Here is a 21,484-nt window from a genome sequence, read left to right as displayed (position 1 = left end):
ATCATAGTAGGCCATAATTAACTGTGCAAAAAAAGTATTCATTCATGCTAAGGCAAGCTAACAGAATAAAACTTACATAGAAATTTGTAGTCACAGAGGACAGAGCCAGCACGAGGAATATAACAACCGTGTCACCTGTGGCACTCCAGTTGGCCACAGAACAGCAAGTCAGAGTGACTTCATGTATAGCAAGCCTCAGTTTGAGACTTATAATTTACTATGACTTTGCTGTGCTCCATAATAGCCATGTGTGCCTTCCTCCAAGGGAAGCCTAGCACACTTTCAAGCATTCGCTCAGGTGAGCAGTAAAGACTGTTACTCAAGTACTGTCTTTTTTTGCTTGTATTTTATTGACTAAGTTCTATAATGCTCAACACATTCAGTTAGCCAATACCACAGTTAGCTAAGTGAACGGACTTCCCTGTATATTGTCAATCAGTGTCTAGACCATTCACTGGACACAACAGTGATAGTCCTGATACTTAGATGTTGGTGATAGTCCAACACTTTTCTCACTGAAGAACAACTAGAAAGTTTTTCAGTTCTGATGTCTATTTTTCAGTATTTGAAGGCAATGTCCCACTCAAAACTTGAATAAAAAAGAGACCATCCTTTACAAAGGGTTCATGTATTTTTTCAAGGTTTTCTGTGCACCTTTAATCTGAAATGTACATAAAATTTTATTATGTAAAATAAATGGGTCCAGATTACACTGTATTTTGTCATGTGACATCTCAAAGAACCAGAAACTTATTTAACTAGCGATCAAGACACATTAGAAGTTAAGATGCACCCCACTCTGATAATGACTTTATAAATATACCCACCACCACTACAAGCTCCATTTTAAGTAGAAATGGAAACTTGGATATTGGTTGCATGTCTTCATTCCAGCCACGTACACTGGCATCACATGGGCAAAGTCTCATGCAATCGTATGGACTCCCAGCTTTCTATGTACACCAGTTACTGTGGAACTCTAACCTCTCTGTGACGTACTTGTAACTATCTTAATGATCCACCCGAAATGGGACACTGTCTTGGCCTTCAATTCAGGAGATATGCAAATACCAGGGCACTAGTTAAGAGACGTAACTTATTACATAATAGGTATACAAAAAATAAATCCAGAGATATTAACAGAAATGTGCTCAACCACTGGAAGGGCAATGAGTGAAGTCTTCCATGACTACCATAATGAATGATAATTAAGGAACTGTTTCAAAACAGTACAAAGTTTTGCTTATAGGATGAGGCCGTTAGTGACACAAAAATCTGTGTCTAGACATTTGAACAAGACTAAAACTGATAAAATACAAAGCAAAAACAGAAGTCAAAATGTTGAATTCTGTGTTTGTATGAATAAATTGCATAGTAATCAACAGTACCGAAATTGAGAAGCTACCTAAGCTTAATAACGTTTCATGGAACCTTTGTCAAGTTCTATACAGGATTTGCAAATGAATTGGCTCCACTATTGATCATATATACTACCAATCTCTTGAACACAAAAATATTTCCAGTGACTGGAAAAGAATACAGGTCACTCTAACCTACACAAAAGGAAGAGGAACTGAGTCACAAAACTACCATACCATATTATTCCCATCTTCTTGTAATAGAATCTTAGAACACATTCTGAGTTCAGACTTAATTACCTAACTGGAAAAAATAACCTTCTCCAGGGAAATGAGCACATGGTCTGAAAAGGCCGAGCTTGGAAAACACAACTTGTTCTCTTCATATGGCTGTTGTTGTGGTCTTCTATCCAAAGACTGGTCTCATGCAGCTCTCCATTCTAGTCTATCTTATACAAGCCTCTCCATCTACAAGTAACTACTGCAATCTACAACCTTTGAGCCTGCTTACTGCATTCATCCCTTGGTCTCCCTCATTTTTACCCCCACACTTCCCCATTACCAGACTGATGATTCCTTGGTGCTTCAGGATGTCTTCTATCAAATGACTCCTTCTTTTAATCAAGTTATGTAATAAATTTCTTTTTTCCCCAACTTGGTTCTGTAGCTCCTCATTAGTTACTCTATCTACAATTCTAATCTTCAGCATTCTTCAGCCGCACCAAAATTCAAAAGATTCTATTTTCTTCTTCTCTGAACTACTTACCATTCACATTTCACTTCTGTACAAGGCTACACTGCAGATAAAAACATCCAGAAAAGACTTCCTAACATTCATAATAGATTTTAACACCTTCCTCTTTAATGCCTCATTTGCTAATATAGTCCCCTCAGAAATGTCTGATTTAATTTGAATATATTGCATTACCCTTTTGTTAATGTTCATTTTATAAGCACTTTTCAAGACACTATCCATTCTAGTCAATTGCTCTTCCAAGTCCTTTTCTGTCTGACAGAATTAAAATGTCATTTGCAAACCTCAAAGTTTTTATTTTTTCTACTTGAACTTTAATTCCCTTTACAAAGCTGTAGTTGGTTTCCTTTACAGCTATCTCTATATACAGACTGAATAACATTGGGGATGTGCTACAACCCTATCTCACAGAATAGTCTTTTGTATGTGGTGGGTCCACAGCCTCAAGATGTAGCTACATTTCTCTGGAACCCAAACTGACCTTCCACAAGGTAGGCCTCTACCAGTTTCTCTATACTTCTGTAAATAATTTGTGTTAGTATTTTGCAACCACGACTTATGAAACTGATAGTTTATTAATATTCACACCTTTCAGAACCTGCCATCTTTGGAATTAGGAATTAGAATTATTACATTCTTCTTGAAGTCTGAGGGTATGTCACCTGTCTCATGTATCTCACACTTCAGGTGGAATAGTTTTGTCCTGGCTGCATTCCCAGGATTCTCAATAATTCTTGGGCTATGTTATCTGTTGTGACTCGCCGATCTTTCAAAGTGCCGCCACACAGTTACGCGTGTCCTCTACATGCGGTGCTGTCTGCCAGCCATGCAGCAGCAGCGCCACCTAAGCGGCCAGCCAGCCAGCGGCTGCTAGACTTGGACTCAGTTATGATTTGACTGTTAAAGTGTACACACATCTTATTCTGTTTACTTGATCTGTGACTTTCATGTATTGCATCTTCCTTGAAATATATTTGTTCAACTTGAAGTTATAACAATTGGCAACGAGGTAGTGTTTTTTCTTTTCCATCGTTGACCCACGTGTTTCCATGGATACTTTAGAGCAACTATTGCAAGGTCTCATAGAACAGCAAACGCTTCTCACAAATGCGATTCGTGATTTTGTCACAGCATCAAATGTGGGGCATCCCTCGTCATTGTCTCTACTACTTTTCCTCCCTACGACGAGATGGCAGAAGACTGGTCTGATTACGAAAAACGTCTTTGACGGCACTTCTTGGCATTTCATGTCGCGGACGAACAAACATGTAAGTCTCTGTTCCTTTCATGGATTTCACCTCAAACGTATCGGTTGTTGTCGCAATTGGCTCCTTTGAAAGATCCTGCGTCTTTATTCTTTGCTGAAATGTGCTCACTTCTGTCCGTCTATTTTCAAAAGCAAATGCATGTGGTAGCCTCTCGCGTTGCCTTTTATCGTTGTCAAAAACAACCGAATCAATCCTATCACACTTGGGCTGCTGAACTTCACAGCCTCAGTAGAAAGTGTCAATTTGTTACTGAGGTTCACAAAGAATCCTACACTGATTCCATGGTACGGGATGCTATTATCCGATCGGCGCCCGACAAAGAAGTTAGGCAACGTGCCCTTCAATTGGCAAATCCGACTCTAGATGAAGTTCTATCCATTGCCCAGTCTTTTGAAATTTCTCGCGCCACTGGAGCGCAAACAGAGGCATGGGGCAATGTCGGGGAAATACAACCTCTGTGCGATGTTGACAAAACGTGTGGTGTGTCCCTGCCGGCCGACGTGGCTGCAGTATTAGCTCCCAAGCGCAGCCTCGGCCTAACCATAAACAAACATCTAAGAAACTGCAGCAAAACCCACGGCAACTTCCTTCATGTCCGCGGTGTTTTACGAAACATTCACGAGAAGATTGTTCACAACGTTGGGCCGTGTGTCACAAATGCAAAAAAAAGGGTCATGTGTCATCCATTTGCAAATCCGACCGCATACATGATGTTCATAAACATGACGCTGATTCTGATTCTGTGTTGTCTGTCAATTGCACTTTTTCCCTTTCAGGGAAGTTATTCCTCACTGTCCAAATACTTGGTTGAGATGTTCGCATGCAGGTGGATACTGGTTCTGCTGCCACTATCATCAATTCTCAGACGTATCTTCAGTTGGGTTCTCCAATCCTGTCACCTGTCACTAGGCAATTACGGACTTACAATAAACAGAATATTTCTCTCTTGGGACAATTTGATGCTGAGGTATCTTACAAATCTGTCGTTCGCACTGTTCCCATATTTGTGGTCGACCATAGTAACGTAGAGAATCTTTTTGGTTTCGATGCCTTTCGCGTTTTTGGGCTTAATATCTGAGCTGTTGACATTGATATAACTGTTTCTCTTTTCTCCAAAGGTCTCTCTAATTTTCTTATAGGCAGCATCTACCTTTCCTTTAGTTTTGCATGCTTCTACAGCCTTTCAATTGTCCTCTAGTCATACCTGCTTAGCCATTTTGCTCTTACTATCAATCTCATTTTTAGATGTCTGTATTCCTCCTAAGCTGGCTGCGGTGGCCAAACGGTTCTAGGCGCTTCAGTCCAGAACTGCGCGACTGCTACGGTCGCAGGTTCGAATCCTGCCTCGGGCTTGGATGTGTGTGATGTCCTTAGGTTAGTTAGGTTTAAGTAGTTCCAAGTTCTAGGGGGCTGATGACCTCAGATGTTAAGTCCCATAGTACTCAGATCCATTCCTCCTAAATGCCAAATACAGAGGATACCAGGATGGCCTGGTGTTTCTTGACTTCCAGAAAACTTTTTATTCAGTATTACATCAACACCTAAGGAAAATGGGTTTATATGGGATACCTAAACATGTTTGCAACTGGATCAAAAACTTCTTGGCAGGCACAATGTAACATATTACAGTTATATATGGCGACTGAAGTAATGCCCAAGGGAAGTGTAATAGGGCTATTACTGCTCATGTTATTCATTAATGACTTAGCAGACAGTAATAGCTAAACTCTCAGACTTTTCATTAGGAAAATCTACCTGATAAAATTTGAGAATACACACACACACACACACACACACACACACACACACACTCTCTCTCTCTCTCTCTCTCTCTCTCTCTCTCTCTCTCGGTAAATGTGGATAACACGAATGAATTTAGTATGAACCCAACAATTCACAACCACAACACTTATCCACAAAGGTTATGTAGACATCCCTTGCTAGGGTTCAGAAGGACGTTTTACTTTCTGGTGCAAAAGGTGCAGGTTCCTAGAGTACATCAGGAAGAAAACTGAAAATCCCTAAATATTTAAAAACAAAGTAAAAGAATATCTCATTAGCGACTACTGCTACAATGTATCAGAATACCAGGACTCAAGAATGCGAATTCCATGTAACCCTAACATTTGTATTAGATACATCCTTACTTTCCCAGTATATAGATATGACTGTGGTCCTTGCTAAGTCACATAAATGCATTTTTTGCTATGTTAGAGAAGAACAGGAGCTGAGTAGCATGGGAGGTGCAGGAGCAATGGCTTTTTTCTAAAGTAGCTGTTTTTCTCCCAACAAAGTAGTCTAGAGGTTAATACCATAATTATAGTTTAAGTGCACTAGTCATAATTTGTTGTTAATATACTATACAGAAGTAGCCACTGCCTGTTAACATATAAGTTGACTTATTTCACATCCCTGAAGGCTCTTCTTCATCGTGGAACTTACAGAACACACTATCAAACAGTTACCTGTTGTGTACATTACTTAACATGGTGGGGGGCCAGCTTTTAAAGACAGAAAAGCTCTATAACACTCTTGTGACCATCCAAATTTGTTCCTGCATTAGGAATAAATTTCCCATAGTAGTTCACTTTTCCCATGAAAACTTGCAGTTCTTTCTGGTTTTAAGGTGTAGATAATTCATCGACACAATTAACATGATTATTCATTAGGTTTAACTTCTCCTAACTTCGTATGTATCTTAAATATTCAACTCTTGCTTCAAGGAAAAAACAGCACTTATTTAAGTCTGGCAACAGACTCAATAATGTTTCTGGGTTTTTTGTAGGCTGTTCCTCTTATCTCCCTTCAATAATAATATTGTCAAGAAAATTAATTCACTGAGGGTCATGTTAATCAACGGTTACAAACAATGCTGGAAGAATTTTGTCACTCAAGTTTCCTGATTGTGCTACTGTAATACTGGGTGATTTCAACTTGCTATGTATAGAAAGGCAGAGTGATGCGATCAAAAATGGTGCTGCATACAGGGGTTCATCTGACATTATTCTGAATGTCTTGTCCAAAAATTGCTCACTCATAAAGGTAACATCTTAGACCTCCTAGCAACAAACAGACCTGGAACTTTCAAATCAGTTAACATAGAGGAGGGTATCAGTGAACATAAAGCTGTGATAGCATCTATGACTACAGCTACTACAAGGAATGTTGAGGAGAATAGGAAAATATGTTTGCTTAGCAAGAGTGATAGGATAAAAATCGCCGAGTATCTGAGTAGTCGACATCAAATATTCAGTGCTGAGAATGAGGATGCAGAGCACAAATGGAAAAAAAATTCTAAACCATCATGCACTATGCCTTGACAAGCTTGTTTCAAGTAAGGTCTTAAGGGATGGAAAAGATGCACCATGGTTTCCTAATCTCGTTAGAAAACTGCTTGTACACAGAGAGAGGTTCATCACAGATTCAAGAGAAGTCAAAACATAGCTGACAAATAAAAGCTGAATGAAACAAAAATAAGGGTAACAAGAGCAATCATTGCTGCCTTCAGTGACTATGAAAGTAACCTTCCGCCAACCGATCTGACTAAAAGCAATAAGAGGTTTCGGTCTTACATTTATTTATTTATTCATCTGTTGAACAATATACATTGTATGGATGACGTGAAATGTTCGTACAATAATTCTTATTAAAATAAACATTCCTCTTACAGTATTTATAGCTCCTATACTTAGTTCTCCTTTTTTAATCATGCCATAAATTGTTACATAGCACAAAGTTCATGAACATTAAGTTACTATTTATGGTTATTTTTAATATTCATTTACAGTGTGCAAGCTATTATTTAGTAAATATTTTTTTAGGTTTTGATGCTGAAGATGTGTGGATCACTCCAATCTTTTATTTCTTGTGGCAGTCTATTGTACAATTTTATTCCATGGTATAATACACTATTTTGAGTTTTTGACTTGTTTCTTCTATTTATAAGTAAATAAGTTAGCATATCAAAATCATCTATTCAATCACTCAGGAATCATACTGGTACCAAAATGGAAGATAACAGAGAGAAGTCTAAAGTATTGAATTTGGTCCACTGAAATTGTTTCACCAAAGAAGAGCCTCCTTTCAATCACTGTATGAACACCAAAAGGGCAGATATTAAGGTAAGGGATCACAGAATACAAAAGACACTACAGATGCTTAGTAGTGGAAAGACATCAGGGGCAGATTAGATACCTGCAAGATTCTGCAGAGATTAAGCTAAAGAGCAGCACTTTATCGTAGGTCACTGGAGTGACAGAGGGTACCTAGCAAATGGAAGAAGTGCAGGTCATTCCCATTTTCAAGAAGGGTCGTAGGACAGATGCACATAAATATAGACCTGTATCTCTGACATCAACCCACTGTAGAATTACGGAGCACAGTCTATGGATGTATGTATTGACGATTTTGGAGAATGAAAATCTCCTCCACAAAAATCAACATAGATTCCACAGAGATCTTGCAAAGCTCAGTTCACTCTGTTCCTCCATGAGATCCACAGTGCTGTAGACATCAGCACTTGGGTTAATTCCATGTTCTTAGATTTCAGGAAGGAATCTGGACAGCCATACTTAGTGAAAAAATATGAACTTACAATGTATCAGACCAGATTTGTGAACAAATTTAAGACATCCTTGCAGAGAAAATTCAACATGTTAGTCTTAATGGAACAAAATGGATAGATGTAAACATAATTTCAGGAATACCCCAGGAAGTGTTATAGAACCATTGCTGTATATATGATCTACTAGAAAATGTTGGAAAATCCACATGGGGCTATTCACAGATGATGCAGTCATCTGCAACAATGTAGCAATGCCAGAAGAGTGTAGCAATTCACAAAAAGGCCTGCAGAGGATTGATGAATGGTGCAGGGACTGGCAGTTGACCCTGAACATGAATAATTGTCCTTTTCCTTATATTGTTGGTATTGCAACCTGGAGTTTCCATTGTTTAATTGTAATATGTTGTGCATACAAAGGATAAGAAATCCACTATTGTACAACTACACTATTGATGACAAATTCCTTGAAACAGTACCTAGCATAAAATATTTAGAAGTAATCATTCAGAGTGGCCTTAAGTGGTATGAACACATTAACACAAATAGTAGTTCAACTGAAATTCAGAGGAAGAATCTTCAGGAAATGTAACTTACCAACAAAAGAAGTGGCCCACAAAACACTTGTTTGATTGACTCTTGAGTACTGCTCATCACTCTGGGATCCTTACCAGGTAAGACTAATAGAAGAGATAGAGAAGAGCCCACAAATAATAGTGTGTTTCATCACAGAATCATTAAGACAGCACAAGAGTATTATCAAGGTACTCCACAAACTCTAGTGCTAGATGCTACAAGAAAGGCATTGTTCATCACGGAGTGATTTACTATTGTAATTCTGACAGAGTACATTCCAAAAACAGAAAGTCTCTGAAAAGCCAGTTTCAGAAAAAAATACTGGTTCCAGGCTAGTTTTGATGTGAATTCTTTGGGAATGAGGAAGAGGACACATATCAAATTATCAGATTTACTGTAGTTCAAAGAGGCCACATAGGCAAAGGTTCCCACATCACTTACAATTTATGACCAGGCATGTAGGAGGTTCATACAATTTCTGCAGATTTGAAGGAAAGATCAATTCTTCAGTGCTACATGTGCTTTGTAGTTTAATTGACATTCCAGTTCTGGTTCAAACATTGATTACATAGTTCTTTTAGGTTACTGTGTAGCATATAACCCTTAGTTCTCTATGACATGAATCTGAAAAGCAAAACTCAAAAAAATTATAAAGCCAAAAATTCTCTCCTTTGTGGAAGACACAGTGATGAGAAATGTCAGACCTGCTTTAATTTCTTGTATGATAAGGTCATTGTTATTTGTTCTATGAGGTGAAATTCCTTTTCATTATAATTCAGGAGATGTTTCTCAGTTTGCTGTAATGGCAGACAATCTATTTTACTGTACATATCTTAACCATTTAAGGAAACCACTGCATAGGTATCCAGCTAGAATTTCATAGGTGTGCCAGGCAAGCATTGCATAGTGGGCAATTTGTTCATCAATTCCATTTACAGATTAATAATGGGCTTAACACGGTTTAAAATATGTTGCTGTCATGGATGAGCTGCTACCATGCTGTGGTGCTTTCATTTTTAAACAAGAGCTAAGTGGCACCACTTCTGACAACATGCATACACCATGTTTTGATGTAGACAGCAGTTACAGCTGTATGCACTAAAACAGATGGTATATGCCAAAAAGATTGAATCATACTATTTGTGTTATCCATTTACATTGTTGTCAGAATTTACTGTAGCTGACAATTATGATGAAAAATTGTAGTAGTTTGTAAAATGAAGATTTGGTGTTGGTCTTTTACTGTTGTTTGACCTTCACTGCAATTTAACGGTTATTTCATGTACTGGACAAGTTCCAAACTTTATGTTCATGATCAACAGTCTATTACACATATGTGAAAGGCACATTACTTTAGATTATTATAAAAAAATCTAAATTTTAAAAGCAAAAAAGTTAAATCATATAGATACCTGCACTAGTAGAAATAAAAATGTTAATGACATTAGAAACATTACACAGGGCGTTTCCATGAAAGCACGCAAAAATTTGACAGGACATAGAGGATGCTCCACAGAACAATTTGAGGTAGAGAACCTGGGGTCAGAGAAGCCAGCTTAATTTACATTAGTTAAGTTAACTGCAAATACCAACATTGACACAATGAACATACCATTTGTACTGCATCTTACAAAAGTGCTGAAACTGATGGTCATCAACCTCAATGCAGGCATGACATCACCGAACAAGATTCTGATGCACCCTGACAAATATCCCTGGTGCATTTAAAATCCAATCAGAGGCAGCTACAATTCTGGCAACTAATTCCATCACCGTATCCGCTGGGGTCTCATACACAAGTGACTTTAGACATCCCCATAGGAAATAATCCAGGGGACTCAGGTCGGCTGACCTTGCACTCCATGGGATAGGACCTTCCCTTCTAATCAGGCGAACAGGAAATACGTCCTAGTAATCAGGCTCATTGTCCTCATTTCCTTGCACAAAACGAAGAATGTACATGCAAACTTTTATGTGTGTTGGTTGTAAATAAGCTGGAAAACAGTAATGCTAGGCAAAGAAGTAGAAAAGTTTACTTCCACATCTCCTTATTAACATGGCATCTCCAACCCCACGTTCCCTGCCTCAAATTGCTCAGCGGAGCATTCTCTATGCCCGGTTACATTTTTTGAGTGCTGTTATGGAAATACCCTGCATTAGCTTCCAAGTACTCCTGGGCACAAATCTTGCAATGTAACATAAGGAAAACCAATGTATACAAAAATGTGCAGACATCATCATACATTGCATTATCCTGAGTCGACTGCAAGAATACACAGAAAATTCTACTCTTTACCTACGTTATACATGTCCCTGTATACACACATACATACATAAATAAATACAGAAACTGGGCCTCATAAACACCATGTGCCTTGAAGTTAAATGATAAATACAGGGTGTAACTAAATTCCATTTACAGATGTTAAGGAGTGTAGTGAGGTCCAAGACGGTTAAGTTCGGTACAGGAAGTCACGTATGGAAATGTACAGTTTCCCTGCTACACAGAAAATACCACAACATACATTCAGATCCCCTGCATTTTCAGTGCCACTGACTAGGGTATTATGTTGGTCATTCACAGATCACCTTATGTCCCATGCTCACTACAAGTTTGTTTACATGCCATTCAGTTGAATTTGTGATCTACTCAGAGAGGTTTGTACGTGCTGTTGTGCTGGTTGTCTTTGTTCACACTGTACTATCATGCACTAGTAATCATTCACTACAGTACAGAATGCAAGCTGTATGTACATTTAATTTTTAGTGTGTTACTGGTGACCATAGTGAACTACATGTTTGCAGAATATACTGATATGATCTTACTGTACAGTGAAGTTCAATGCAATGGGAAGGCTGAACATCAGTTGTATGCACAGGGTTTTCCACATTGTTAGACACCTTTGCACTCCCTCTTTGGTACAATGTACCAGCAGGCCTCAGAAACATGTAAATTCCCCACTAGCAGGCCCGACTGTGGTGTTCCATGGCAGTGCCACATATCCAAGTTTGAAGAGGCTGTACTTCATGCAGTAGAATAAGATGCAATGATGAGTCCCAGAGACATAGCAGGTAGACTGACTGTGGATCACCAAACTGGCTGGCATGTTACACATGAACAGCAGTTACACCAGTACCACCCCCAGAAGTTACAGGCAATGCAGCCACAGGATTTTACATCATGAGCCCACTTCCACAGGTGGTTCTTGTAATGTTGTGTGGTGAAATCTGACTTCCCAAGGCAGATCCTTTTTACGGATTAAACCCAATTTACCAGGGAAGGTGTTCTCAATTACCACAACAGTCATGTGAGATGATGAAAATCAGGATGCTGCTCGCCACCATGGGTTTCAGGAACAATATGGTTTGAACACTTGGACAGGGATACTGGCTGGACATGTGACTGGGCAATACCTTAATCGACCACATCTTATGGGTGATGCATACTTGTCATTTCTTGATGGCATGCTGCATGGGCCCTTGGAAGATGCACAACTGCATGTGCATCAAAACTTGTGGTTCCAGCATTATGGTATACCACCTCATTTCACATGTGTGTTCCGAGGTCATAGGACTAATGATTTGGGCAATAGTGGATAGATGGTCACAGTGACCTGACTGTTTGGTCTGCATGTTTGCCTGACTTGAACCTGCTTGACTTCTACGTGTTGGGTCACATGAAATCCTTGATTTACAAGACCACTGTGGGGTCTGAAGAAGACCTACTGGTATAGGTTATGGCTACAGTGGGTGCCGGAGGACCAGGGATTGGTGATGAAGTGTAACTGAACATGGTACAAAGGTACCAGTGTTGCTGTTGGTAATCATCACATGGAGCGTACTTATTAAGTAGACCTAGATAGCACACAGCAAGAGTCAGAGAGCAACATTTGCTGTAGTATTTTGTGAGTAGCAGGAAAACGATGTATTTCTGGACACGAGTTCCAATGCTAAACTTAACCATCTTGGTCCCCACTACAAGTCCTCAAAATCTGTACAGGAAATTTTATATTGCAACCTGTATATCCATATATGGCCAAAATAATTTTTTTTATAAACAAAACATTTGACTAAAGCATGATCCTTTCCCAAGTGTTTCACAATTTCTCTTGGAGTTTTTTCAGATTCTGAAGAAGTTTCAACTACATTTCCAGACTACAAATATTTCTCTACCATCCCACTCTCAAACAGCATGTGGGAGAAACAAACATCTAAATCTTTCCAAGCTAGCTCTGGCTTCTCTTATCTTATTATGATGGACATTTCTACCTATGTAAGTGGAAGTTAACAAAACGTTTTGGAATTCAAAATAACTAGCTAATGGTTAAAATTCATGGAAAGATCTCACTGTAACAAAATGCACCTCTGTTTCAATTATTCTCACCCCAGTTCACTTATCAAACCATAACACCACATCTGTTTTAGGGCAAACAGAGTAATGTGCTATACCTGATAAAGTATATGCTTCAGAACTGTTACTCTGAGATTATGTAAAAAGAGCATCACAAATTTTTGATACTGAAAAATCAACCTCATTGACATTCCTACAATCCCTAGTATTTATTCCTGTGGGTAAATATTATTATGTGCCAGACGGTTAATGCGCTACACATTTGCAACATGTTTAAAACTGTTCGATGAGCTGTGAATTTAACTTTACGTCTGTCTTTTGTGGACATTTGTTTATTTACCAACTGGAATCAGTAGTTTCAAGTTACCTTTCGGTGTTTAGCCACCATCTGGCCGGATCTATTCCAGATTGTGCAAGTGTTATATAACTTATTTCCATCCCGTTCAGGAATAGACCCACCAATTAAATAGACATTATTTTCTTTAGCTGCTTGTGATAATGCTTTGCTTGTCTCACCACTGGGAATTTCCTCAGCATAACTGGAGAAATATTCTGAAATATGTCAATTAATAAATCAAACAATGGAAAGTCCAGGATGGAATGACAACAATATGGGAAGGATAGATTGCTACATATCATGTGGAGAAGGCACTGACCCTCAGACAGGCACAATGAAAAAGACTGTGAAAGTAATAAAGCTTTCAGCTAAAGTCCTTCTGCAGTAGAAAACACACACATTCACACAAGTACAACACACATAGGCACTGTCTCAGGGCACTAGCATGTGAATATGTGCATGTTTCCTACTGGAGAATAAGGATTTTATCCAAATTAACATTTTAACAGTCTTTTTCATTGTGCCTGTATACAACTGAACACCTTTTCTATATGGAGAGTAGCAATCTGTCCTTCCAAATCGTCAACAAATAAATCAGAAAGCTACACAATAAAAACTTTAAGAATACAAAGGATACCAGCAAAACATAAAAGGATTCAGCTAAAACATTCTCATTCTCTCTCTCTCTCTCTCTCTCTCTCTCTCTCTCTCTCTCCGCCAAAACATTTCAAATTCTAGAAAGAGAAATGGTAGTAAAAAACAGTCAAAACAGACAGAAGGAAAAATAAGATCATGGTTTCATTTCTCATTGACAATAAGGTCATTTGTGATGGAGGACATGCTCAAAATTGGGCATGATTAGGAAGGAAACTGGTTCTGTCATTTTAAGATGACACAATACAGACTGCTGAAAAGAAATAAAAATGAAGAGGTGGGATGATTTTAGAAAAGAATGAGGAAGCAAGGAAGAAAGAAAACATCAAGCAGATGGTGAGAACAATGTGCATTTTGAGAAATTACTTGCCCTGTATGGAGCACTGGCATCGAATAGAGGAACTGAATAACCCTAGGGACAAAACAAGTAACCCAATGCCCATTGTTACATGTACAGTAAAATATAATGAAAATTTGTTTGTGTACACTTAATTTGGCTGGGAGTTAGCTCCTATCATTCTCTTCCTCCTGGCAAACTTCCTGTTGGGTTTCACACCTACAAAAATTATCCTACTGGCCAGTTCAAAGCTATATGACGCGTAAAACACTAGCTGCATAATAGTTAACAGCAAACCATGACAACAGCATGAACATAATTCATAACTACTTAAAAGTCTGTACACAATATTTCTGCTCTTAGAAAACAACTAGTGAATCCAGTCAAAATGTACAGCAGTGAGTAATTATGGAAGAAGCAGCACAGACTTTAAAAGTGCAAAATAAACCAGAAAACAATAACAGATTTAACAATAAATGACTTCAGCTCAAAGTGCAAGAAACTCAACCAGCTTAAAAATTTCTGAACAGAGCATACTAAAGATACACAGTCACAGAAAGCAAGTATTGGTAATATTAAGCTACAATAACGGACAATAATAGCAGCTGCCATTTTATATATTACAATTTCATGTTCTGTTGTCAATGACATCATTCAGGATGGTGAACCTCCTCATCTTTTTTAATTAGGAAAGTAGAAATAATTGGCCAGTCTTAATGAATGAACCGTATAAGCATTATTTCACTTCTAACTTCAATTTCACCAATTATCTGCAAAAAGTTAGAAATTTTCCCCACACATTTAAAGCTGAGAGAGAGAGAGAGAGAGAGAGAGAGAGAGAGAGAGAGAGAGAGAGAGAGAGAGAGAGAGAGAGAGACTGAAATTTCTGTGTTCTTACTTGTTCCATATGGTGAGTTGAAGCATTCAGGAAGAATGACAACATCAGATCCTTTTTCCTTCGCTTGCTTAATGAAGTCTATGGCTTTTTTTACATTATTTTCCTTTGTTCCACCAACCACAAGTTGAACCAGTGCAATTCTGAACTCTAAGAAAAAAATAAAATAAAAAGATGATAATTTTATTAATAATCAGTGATGCCTCACACAAATGTTTTTCATATTTATATCACTAGTGACCCACTGCAGCTTTGCAGGGGTGGTTCTAAGTTTCTACTGTTGGACAAATTGTCTGGCATAGTGGTGATAAATTACACACACAAACCTTCCTCATCAATCAGTGTATCAATTAGTGAAACCTGTATCAAAATCCCTACACTAGTTCCTGACATTAGCCTTCACATTCAGTTAGAAAAATACCGCTGCAGACTTCAGTTTACAATATTTATAGGTGTGCAATGTGAAAGATTGAACCCATTGTAGAAGTAAAATTATTAATTTATACTAAGAGTAATCTATTTTTAGTGATCACTGAAGACTGCAAATTGTACTAGATGTTTTACGTGGGCTATGAAGTTCTCGCTGTTTCTATGATGATTTGAGTGTTAAGTTTGCCTCTAGCTTTCATTTTTATAATATAGGAAAGGTTATTGTTTGATGTCCCACCAACATTTAGATCATTAACAACTGAGCACTACAGTACACTGGCAATGATGAAGAAGGAAATTGCTTGCGGCTTCACTGATGAAACTGTAACCATCACCTGCATGAAATTAGGAAAAACCATGAAAAACATAGATCTGGATAGTGTGTCAGGGATTTGTACTCCACTACAAAATACAATCCAGTGTCATAACCACTATATTTCAGATCATGAGAAATCTGATAAGCTTTATATTTTTAAGCATATCAAGAAAAGTATTTTAGCAATTCGTTTTTTGTTTAGTAAAGCACATGGAAAAATGAACACTTCTGTTCGTAGTTCCAGTGGCTAATATAACTGACTGTTTTATTAAACTAAGAAGGAAATGCTACTCAAGTTTGCAAGCTATAAAATCCAACTAAATTACAAATACAGCATTACGTTATTAACATGCTATTTTTGCTGTAGCGCATCACTAGCCCCACAGCTCTTCCTGTGGCAAGCACACTGGTGACTTCACAATGATGAAATATGTTTTCAGTAGGGGTGCACAGTTGGAAAGTTAGTAGCACAAATAAACAAATGACTATCCTGATTTTTCCTACCAATGACATGATATTCTCTCTTTGGTTCATTTACAGCATCAGTCGCACTCATTGCAGTCTCCATGGCATCATTCACTCATTTTCACCACTTCTTGATTGGACCTTGATGATATGGTCACACTGTCAGTAGTTGCCCAGCTAGTGATAATCCTATTACCAGCTGGGATTCTCTTGTGACTTTTGCAGAACATTACTTTCATTATTTTTTCCAAAGAGGAACAACATGACTATATAAATTTATCTCTGGTTGTATTGTACAGTCTCACCTTACTTTCTGTGTTACTTATACATATTCTAACTCGGGTAATACATTCCTTAGGTATCCCGAACTGTACCATGTAGTACTTTAGGCTTCTAAAGTGAATAATGTCATATGGCTTCCTTGAAGTCCACAAAAAGCACATGCACAAAATCTCACTGAGCTGTCAGAGCACACAGATGTGGATGAATCTTTCTGAAAACCACCCGGGTACTCATCTTTCCTCCCCCCCCCCCCCCCGCCCCCACTGATGGCCTACTTCTACCTAACACACAGCTGGGGAAAAATCTGCACAATGTATGGAGGAGAGAAACTGTGTGTACATTTTTTACAGTCAACCTCCTTGCAAATTACACACATTATCACTGGTCTCCAACCTCCTACACTTTATTACACTGTCCACATCTTCACTATTAGTTGGTGAAGTTTCTCTTGAATTGCATTCTGCTCTTCTGAACACACACAAACTGGATATCATCGGCACCTGGGCATTATTTCTTCAACTCTTTTACTATGTCTTTATTTCCTTCAGTGTTGGTTGATACTAGTCTGGATCTACAATGACAAATTGTTGATGACAATTCCATTTCACAGTTATATTATATATTCCATATAGTGGAATTGCAATTATGTACATCATTGAAACTTCCTGGCAGATTAAAACTGTGTGCCGGACTGAGACTCAAACACGGGACCTTTGCCTTCCGCGGGCAAGTGCTCTACCGACTGAGCTACCCAAGCACGACTCACAGTTCTACTTCTGCCAGTACCTCATCTCCTACCTTCCAAACTTTACAGAAGCTCTCCTGGGAACCTTGCAGAACTAGCACTCCTGAAAGAAAGGATATGTGGAGACATGGCTTAGCCATGCCCGCGAAAAGCAAAGGTCCCGAGTTCGAGTCTCGGTCCGGCACACAGTTTTAATCTGCCAGGAAGTTTCATATCAGCACACACTCCACTGTAGAGAGAAAATTTCATTCTATGTACATCATTGTTCCTTTTCAACTGTAGTGGATTATTTGCAACAAACTTCATGAGGGAATAAATACACTGTCAAGCAGTAATGGGAATGCCTAACTCCTTAAACAGATCTCTACAAGACGATTATGAGTGAGAAGCATATATTATTCTTACAGCAGATATTTGAGCAATTGAGACTTTCTTTCTTAAAGGTGAGTAACTCAAGAACATTATTCCATACGAAATTTTGAATGAAAATTTGTCAACTTACTGATTTCTCTCTCCCCAAGATTTGCAATGATTCTAAGTGCAAAATGTGGTTGACCTGGATTGTTTTAAGAGTTCCAAAACATGCTTTTTCCAGTTAAAATTCTCATCAATAAGGACACCTATTCTCATCAATATGGACACCTAAGAATTTTGAAGTTTCCACCCCATTTATTATTTCCTCTCCATGTGTTACAGTTATCATTGGTGTAGTGCCCCTAGGTGTGCAGAATTGAATATGTTGTGTCTTTTTAAAACTGAGGGTGAGACAATTTGCGTAAAACCAGAGAATCACACTTTAAAGAATGTTGTTTACCATTTCTTCTACTTCTGTATGTATGTTTGGATTGCTTACAATAGTAGTGTAATCTGCAAAAAGAACTAATTCTGATTGTTAGATATCAGACGGAAGAGCATTTACTATACCATCAGTTCCATAAAACTTCAAATTATCTATGAGAATACTGTGAAGTACACAGTCAAATGCCTTAAATATGGTGCAGAAAATACCAAGTGGCAATGCAAAATTTGGTGAATGAACATGTAAATGGCATTCTCAGTACAGTAACTCTCCTAAAACACAAACTGGGATTTGCTAAGGATATCATTGTTGCAAAGATGAGATATTATTGCAGAACACCTCACCTTCTCAAAGATTTTGGAAAATGATGTCAACAGTGAAACATGTCGGTAGTTACTGACATCTCTCATATCACCTTTCTTAAAGAGGGGTTTAGCAGTGGTATATTTCGGTCTTTCTGGAAAAATGTCTTGATTTAGTGACGTGTTACATATTTCACATAAGACCAGGTTTATTATTTATATTTATTTATCCATCCATCCATTGACAATGTAAATGTAAAATACAGGCACAGATATACATAAATGTACACAGTTACACACATAAGTACATACATACACTTCGTGCCTTACTGTATTTCACTGTTCTACTGAACATACTGTAAAATGGCTTTTAATTGTCAACAAAATTTACACATCATTTCAGGTATTCGTTTACAGTATAAAAACACTTCCTCAAAAATAATTTTTAAGGTATTCCTGCAGGCATATATTTCACTTTTGTCTTTGATTTCTAGTGGTAGTTTATTGTGCAGTTTAATTACATTATATAAGGCACTATTTTGGGTTTTTGTTTTGTTTATATTGAGATGTAACTGGTGGGTGGATCTGGTTCGATGTTTGTGTAGAGACCTGTTTGTTAGATACTGATCAACATCTTTTTTAATGTGGATCAATATTTGCAAAATATACTCACATGGAACAGTCAAGATTCCCATTGATTTAAACAACTCAATGCAGTGAGTTCTCTTGCTACTTTTTCACAATGCATACAGCCCTTTTTTTTAGCTTAAAGATTATCTGTCTGTTCTGCTCATTTGTTCCCAACAACATTATCCCATAACTCATCACAGAAGGAACATATGCAAAATACGTTGTTCCAGTGCATTAGCTACTACACACAGAATTTGTTATTCTAAGTGCAAAGCATGCTGAAGCTGTTTATTTACCAAGGGCAGTAACACGCTCAGTCCGTTTTAGTTGTGCATCAACATGCTTCACTAGAAGTTTTGTTTGTAATACACACTCTATGAGCTGATATTTCACTTTTAAAGAGTTATTTTTGTGTTTTCCGCTGATGTGGAAACTAATGCTTTCTTTTTATGCGGAAACTAACACTGTCTTTTTTTTTTACATTTAAAGTTAATTTGTTTTGTCTACCCATCTGCATATGTGCATAAGTGTTTCTTCAGCTTTGTACATTTGTTGATGTTTTACTGATTAGAATGTTACTGTCATCAGCAAACAGTATGGTTTCACTACGTTTGACACTCTGGGTGAAAATCATTGATATATACCTAGAAAAGTATTGATCCAAGGACACTTCCTGGGGGACTCCAATATTAATGTATTCTGGGTTAGAAATGCATTTTATGACATTATCGAAGTTTTTTATTTTTTTAAAAGGTATGAACGAAACCACTTATTTCTTATTTGGTACCCCTCTTATACCTAGAGCTTCCAGTTTATTTATCAGAATTGTGTGGTCTACTCTACCAAAGGCTTTGCTGAAGTCTGTGCCAGAGTTCATCAGTCATAATACCTGATGAGTGAAATATGCTAGTCCTCAAGCAATCCTTGCCACAGGTTTTCATTTGGGAAGAGATCTGGAAACTGTGCTGGCCAAGGCAAAAGTCAAATGCTCTTTGTGTGTTGGTAGGAGAGGACAGCATGAGCAATGTGTGGTACTGAATTATCTTGTTGAAAGATAACATCTTGGAGACAGCGCACAGCCTCTGGCCTTAACACTCCAAAAATGTACTGCTTGTAGAATAAATTACCAGTTACACTAACCAGAGGTGGTCATTTTGTGTACTCAATGGCGTCCCATACCACCATGTCAGCATGAAGGTGACAAACACAGTCTGGCAATGTCCATTCTCCTTGGAGCTGGCACATGTAGAGACATCCATTGTGATGCTGACTACAGAATGGGACTCGTACGAAAACATGATGTGGTGCCACTCATGTGTCCAGTACTGTTGTTAGGTGTACCACTATCAATGAGACTCGCTCTGCTGTCGCATCAAGGGAAACTGCAACATGATCGTCATGCTCACAGTCTGTGGAGATTCAGACATCATTGCACTTTTTGTGTGGATACTTGTATTGCTGCAGAGACGACCGTTTCCTGAATAAAAGTATGTGATATGGCTGTAAGGTCCTGCACAGCAGAGTAAACAATGTGTCTGTCCTCTCAAGCACTAATAACATGGGGACACTGACATTCTGCATGACATTTAGTATGGCCCCCTTGAGCGCATTGATACCACATTCGCATGACAGTTGGGGGTTTCAACCAATGCGAGGAGCAACATGGCAGAATTACAAACCTCTATCTTGATAGGCAATGATTCTGCCACTGTTGAATTCTGACATGTGCTGTTAAACATTTATTCTTCTTACATGAAGCCTAACTTGATGATCTCACAAATAACCAACTTTCAAATGTGATTTCTGAATGAAAAGCCTCATCTTATCTTTTATAATGTAATTGGCATTACTAAAATGTGCTTTCTGTTGAAACGCTCATTATATCTGCATCCAAGCATGTAGTACACTTCATACCAATTTGAAGTTTTTTGCATGTTGCCTTCAGGGAACTGCAATTTTAACGGCTACTAGGGTATATACCTTTGCTACCATGCTTGTAACTGCTTTGACTGCAGAAACACTTCAGCTCAACCAATTTTCTGAGCAACTAAGTATGACATTAGATTCAAACTATTCGCTCATCTGTTTATGCATACAGTATTTTATCATCATTTATATTATAGATATATGTGAAATAGGTTCATACTTAACCAGGGTGCCATGTCTCCTTTATTGTGAACTGGTTTGACAACAGAAATTTTCAATAATTATCTTAATTTAATATTTTATTAATTATTTTAATCAAAGAGATTACACTGTCTTTACTTGGCATATTTAATGGTTTGAGAGGATATAATTATCTTCTCTAGAATTACTTAGCTTAGCTACTAGTTCATGGAGTACTTTGTTACACAAATCCACAAAAATTTGTTTATTGTTCATTACTGGTAGTGTGTCTGTCTTTCTTGCACCTGAAATTACACTG

At 38.0% G+C, this 21,484-nt stretch overlaps 1 protein-coding gene across 1 annotated transcript in view; it reads right to left on the bottom strand.

Annotated features, from left to right (window-relative positions):
- The window catches only part of LOC124556516 (omega-amidase NIT2), a 33,775-nt gene that overhangs the window by 10,150 nt on the left and 2,141 nt on the right, over nt 1-21,484 (bottom strand). Inside the window, exons 2-3 of the mRNA XM_047130471.1 lie at nt 15,095-15,241; nt 13,236-13,420 (exon numbers count right to left, since the gene is read on the bottom strand). Coding sequence (XP_046986427.1) covers nt 13,236-13,420; nt 15,095-15,241 — 332 coding nt within the window. The remainder of the gene's footprint in view (nt 1-13,235; nt 13,421-15,094; nt 15,242-21,484) is intronic.

This window comes from Schistocerca americana, chromosome X (assembly GCF_021461395.2).
Source record: "Schistocerca americana isolate TAMUIC-IGC-003095 chromosome X, iqSchAmer2.1, whole genome shotgun sequence".
Classification (NCBI taxonomy): Eukaryota; Metazoa; Arthropoda; class Insecta; order Orthoptera; family Acrididae; genus Schistocerca; species Schistocerca americana.
This window is presented reverse-complemented; position numbering and strand designations above follow the sequence as displayed.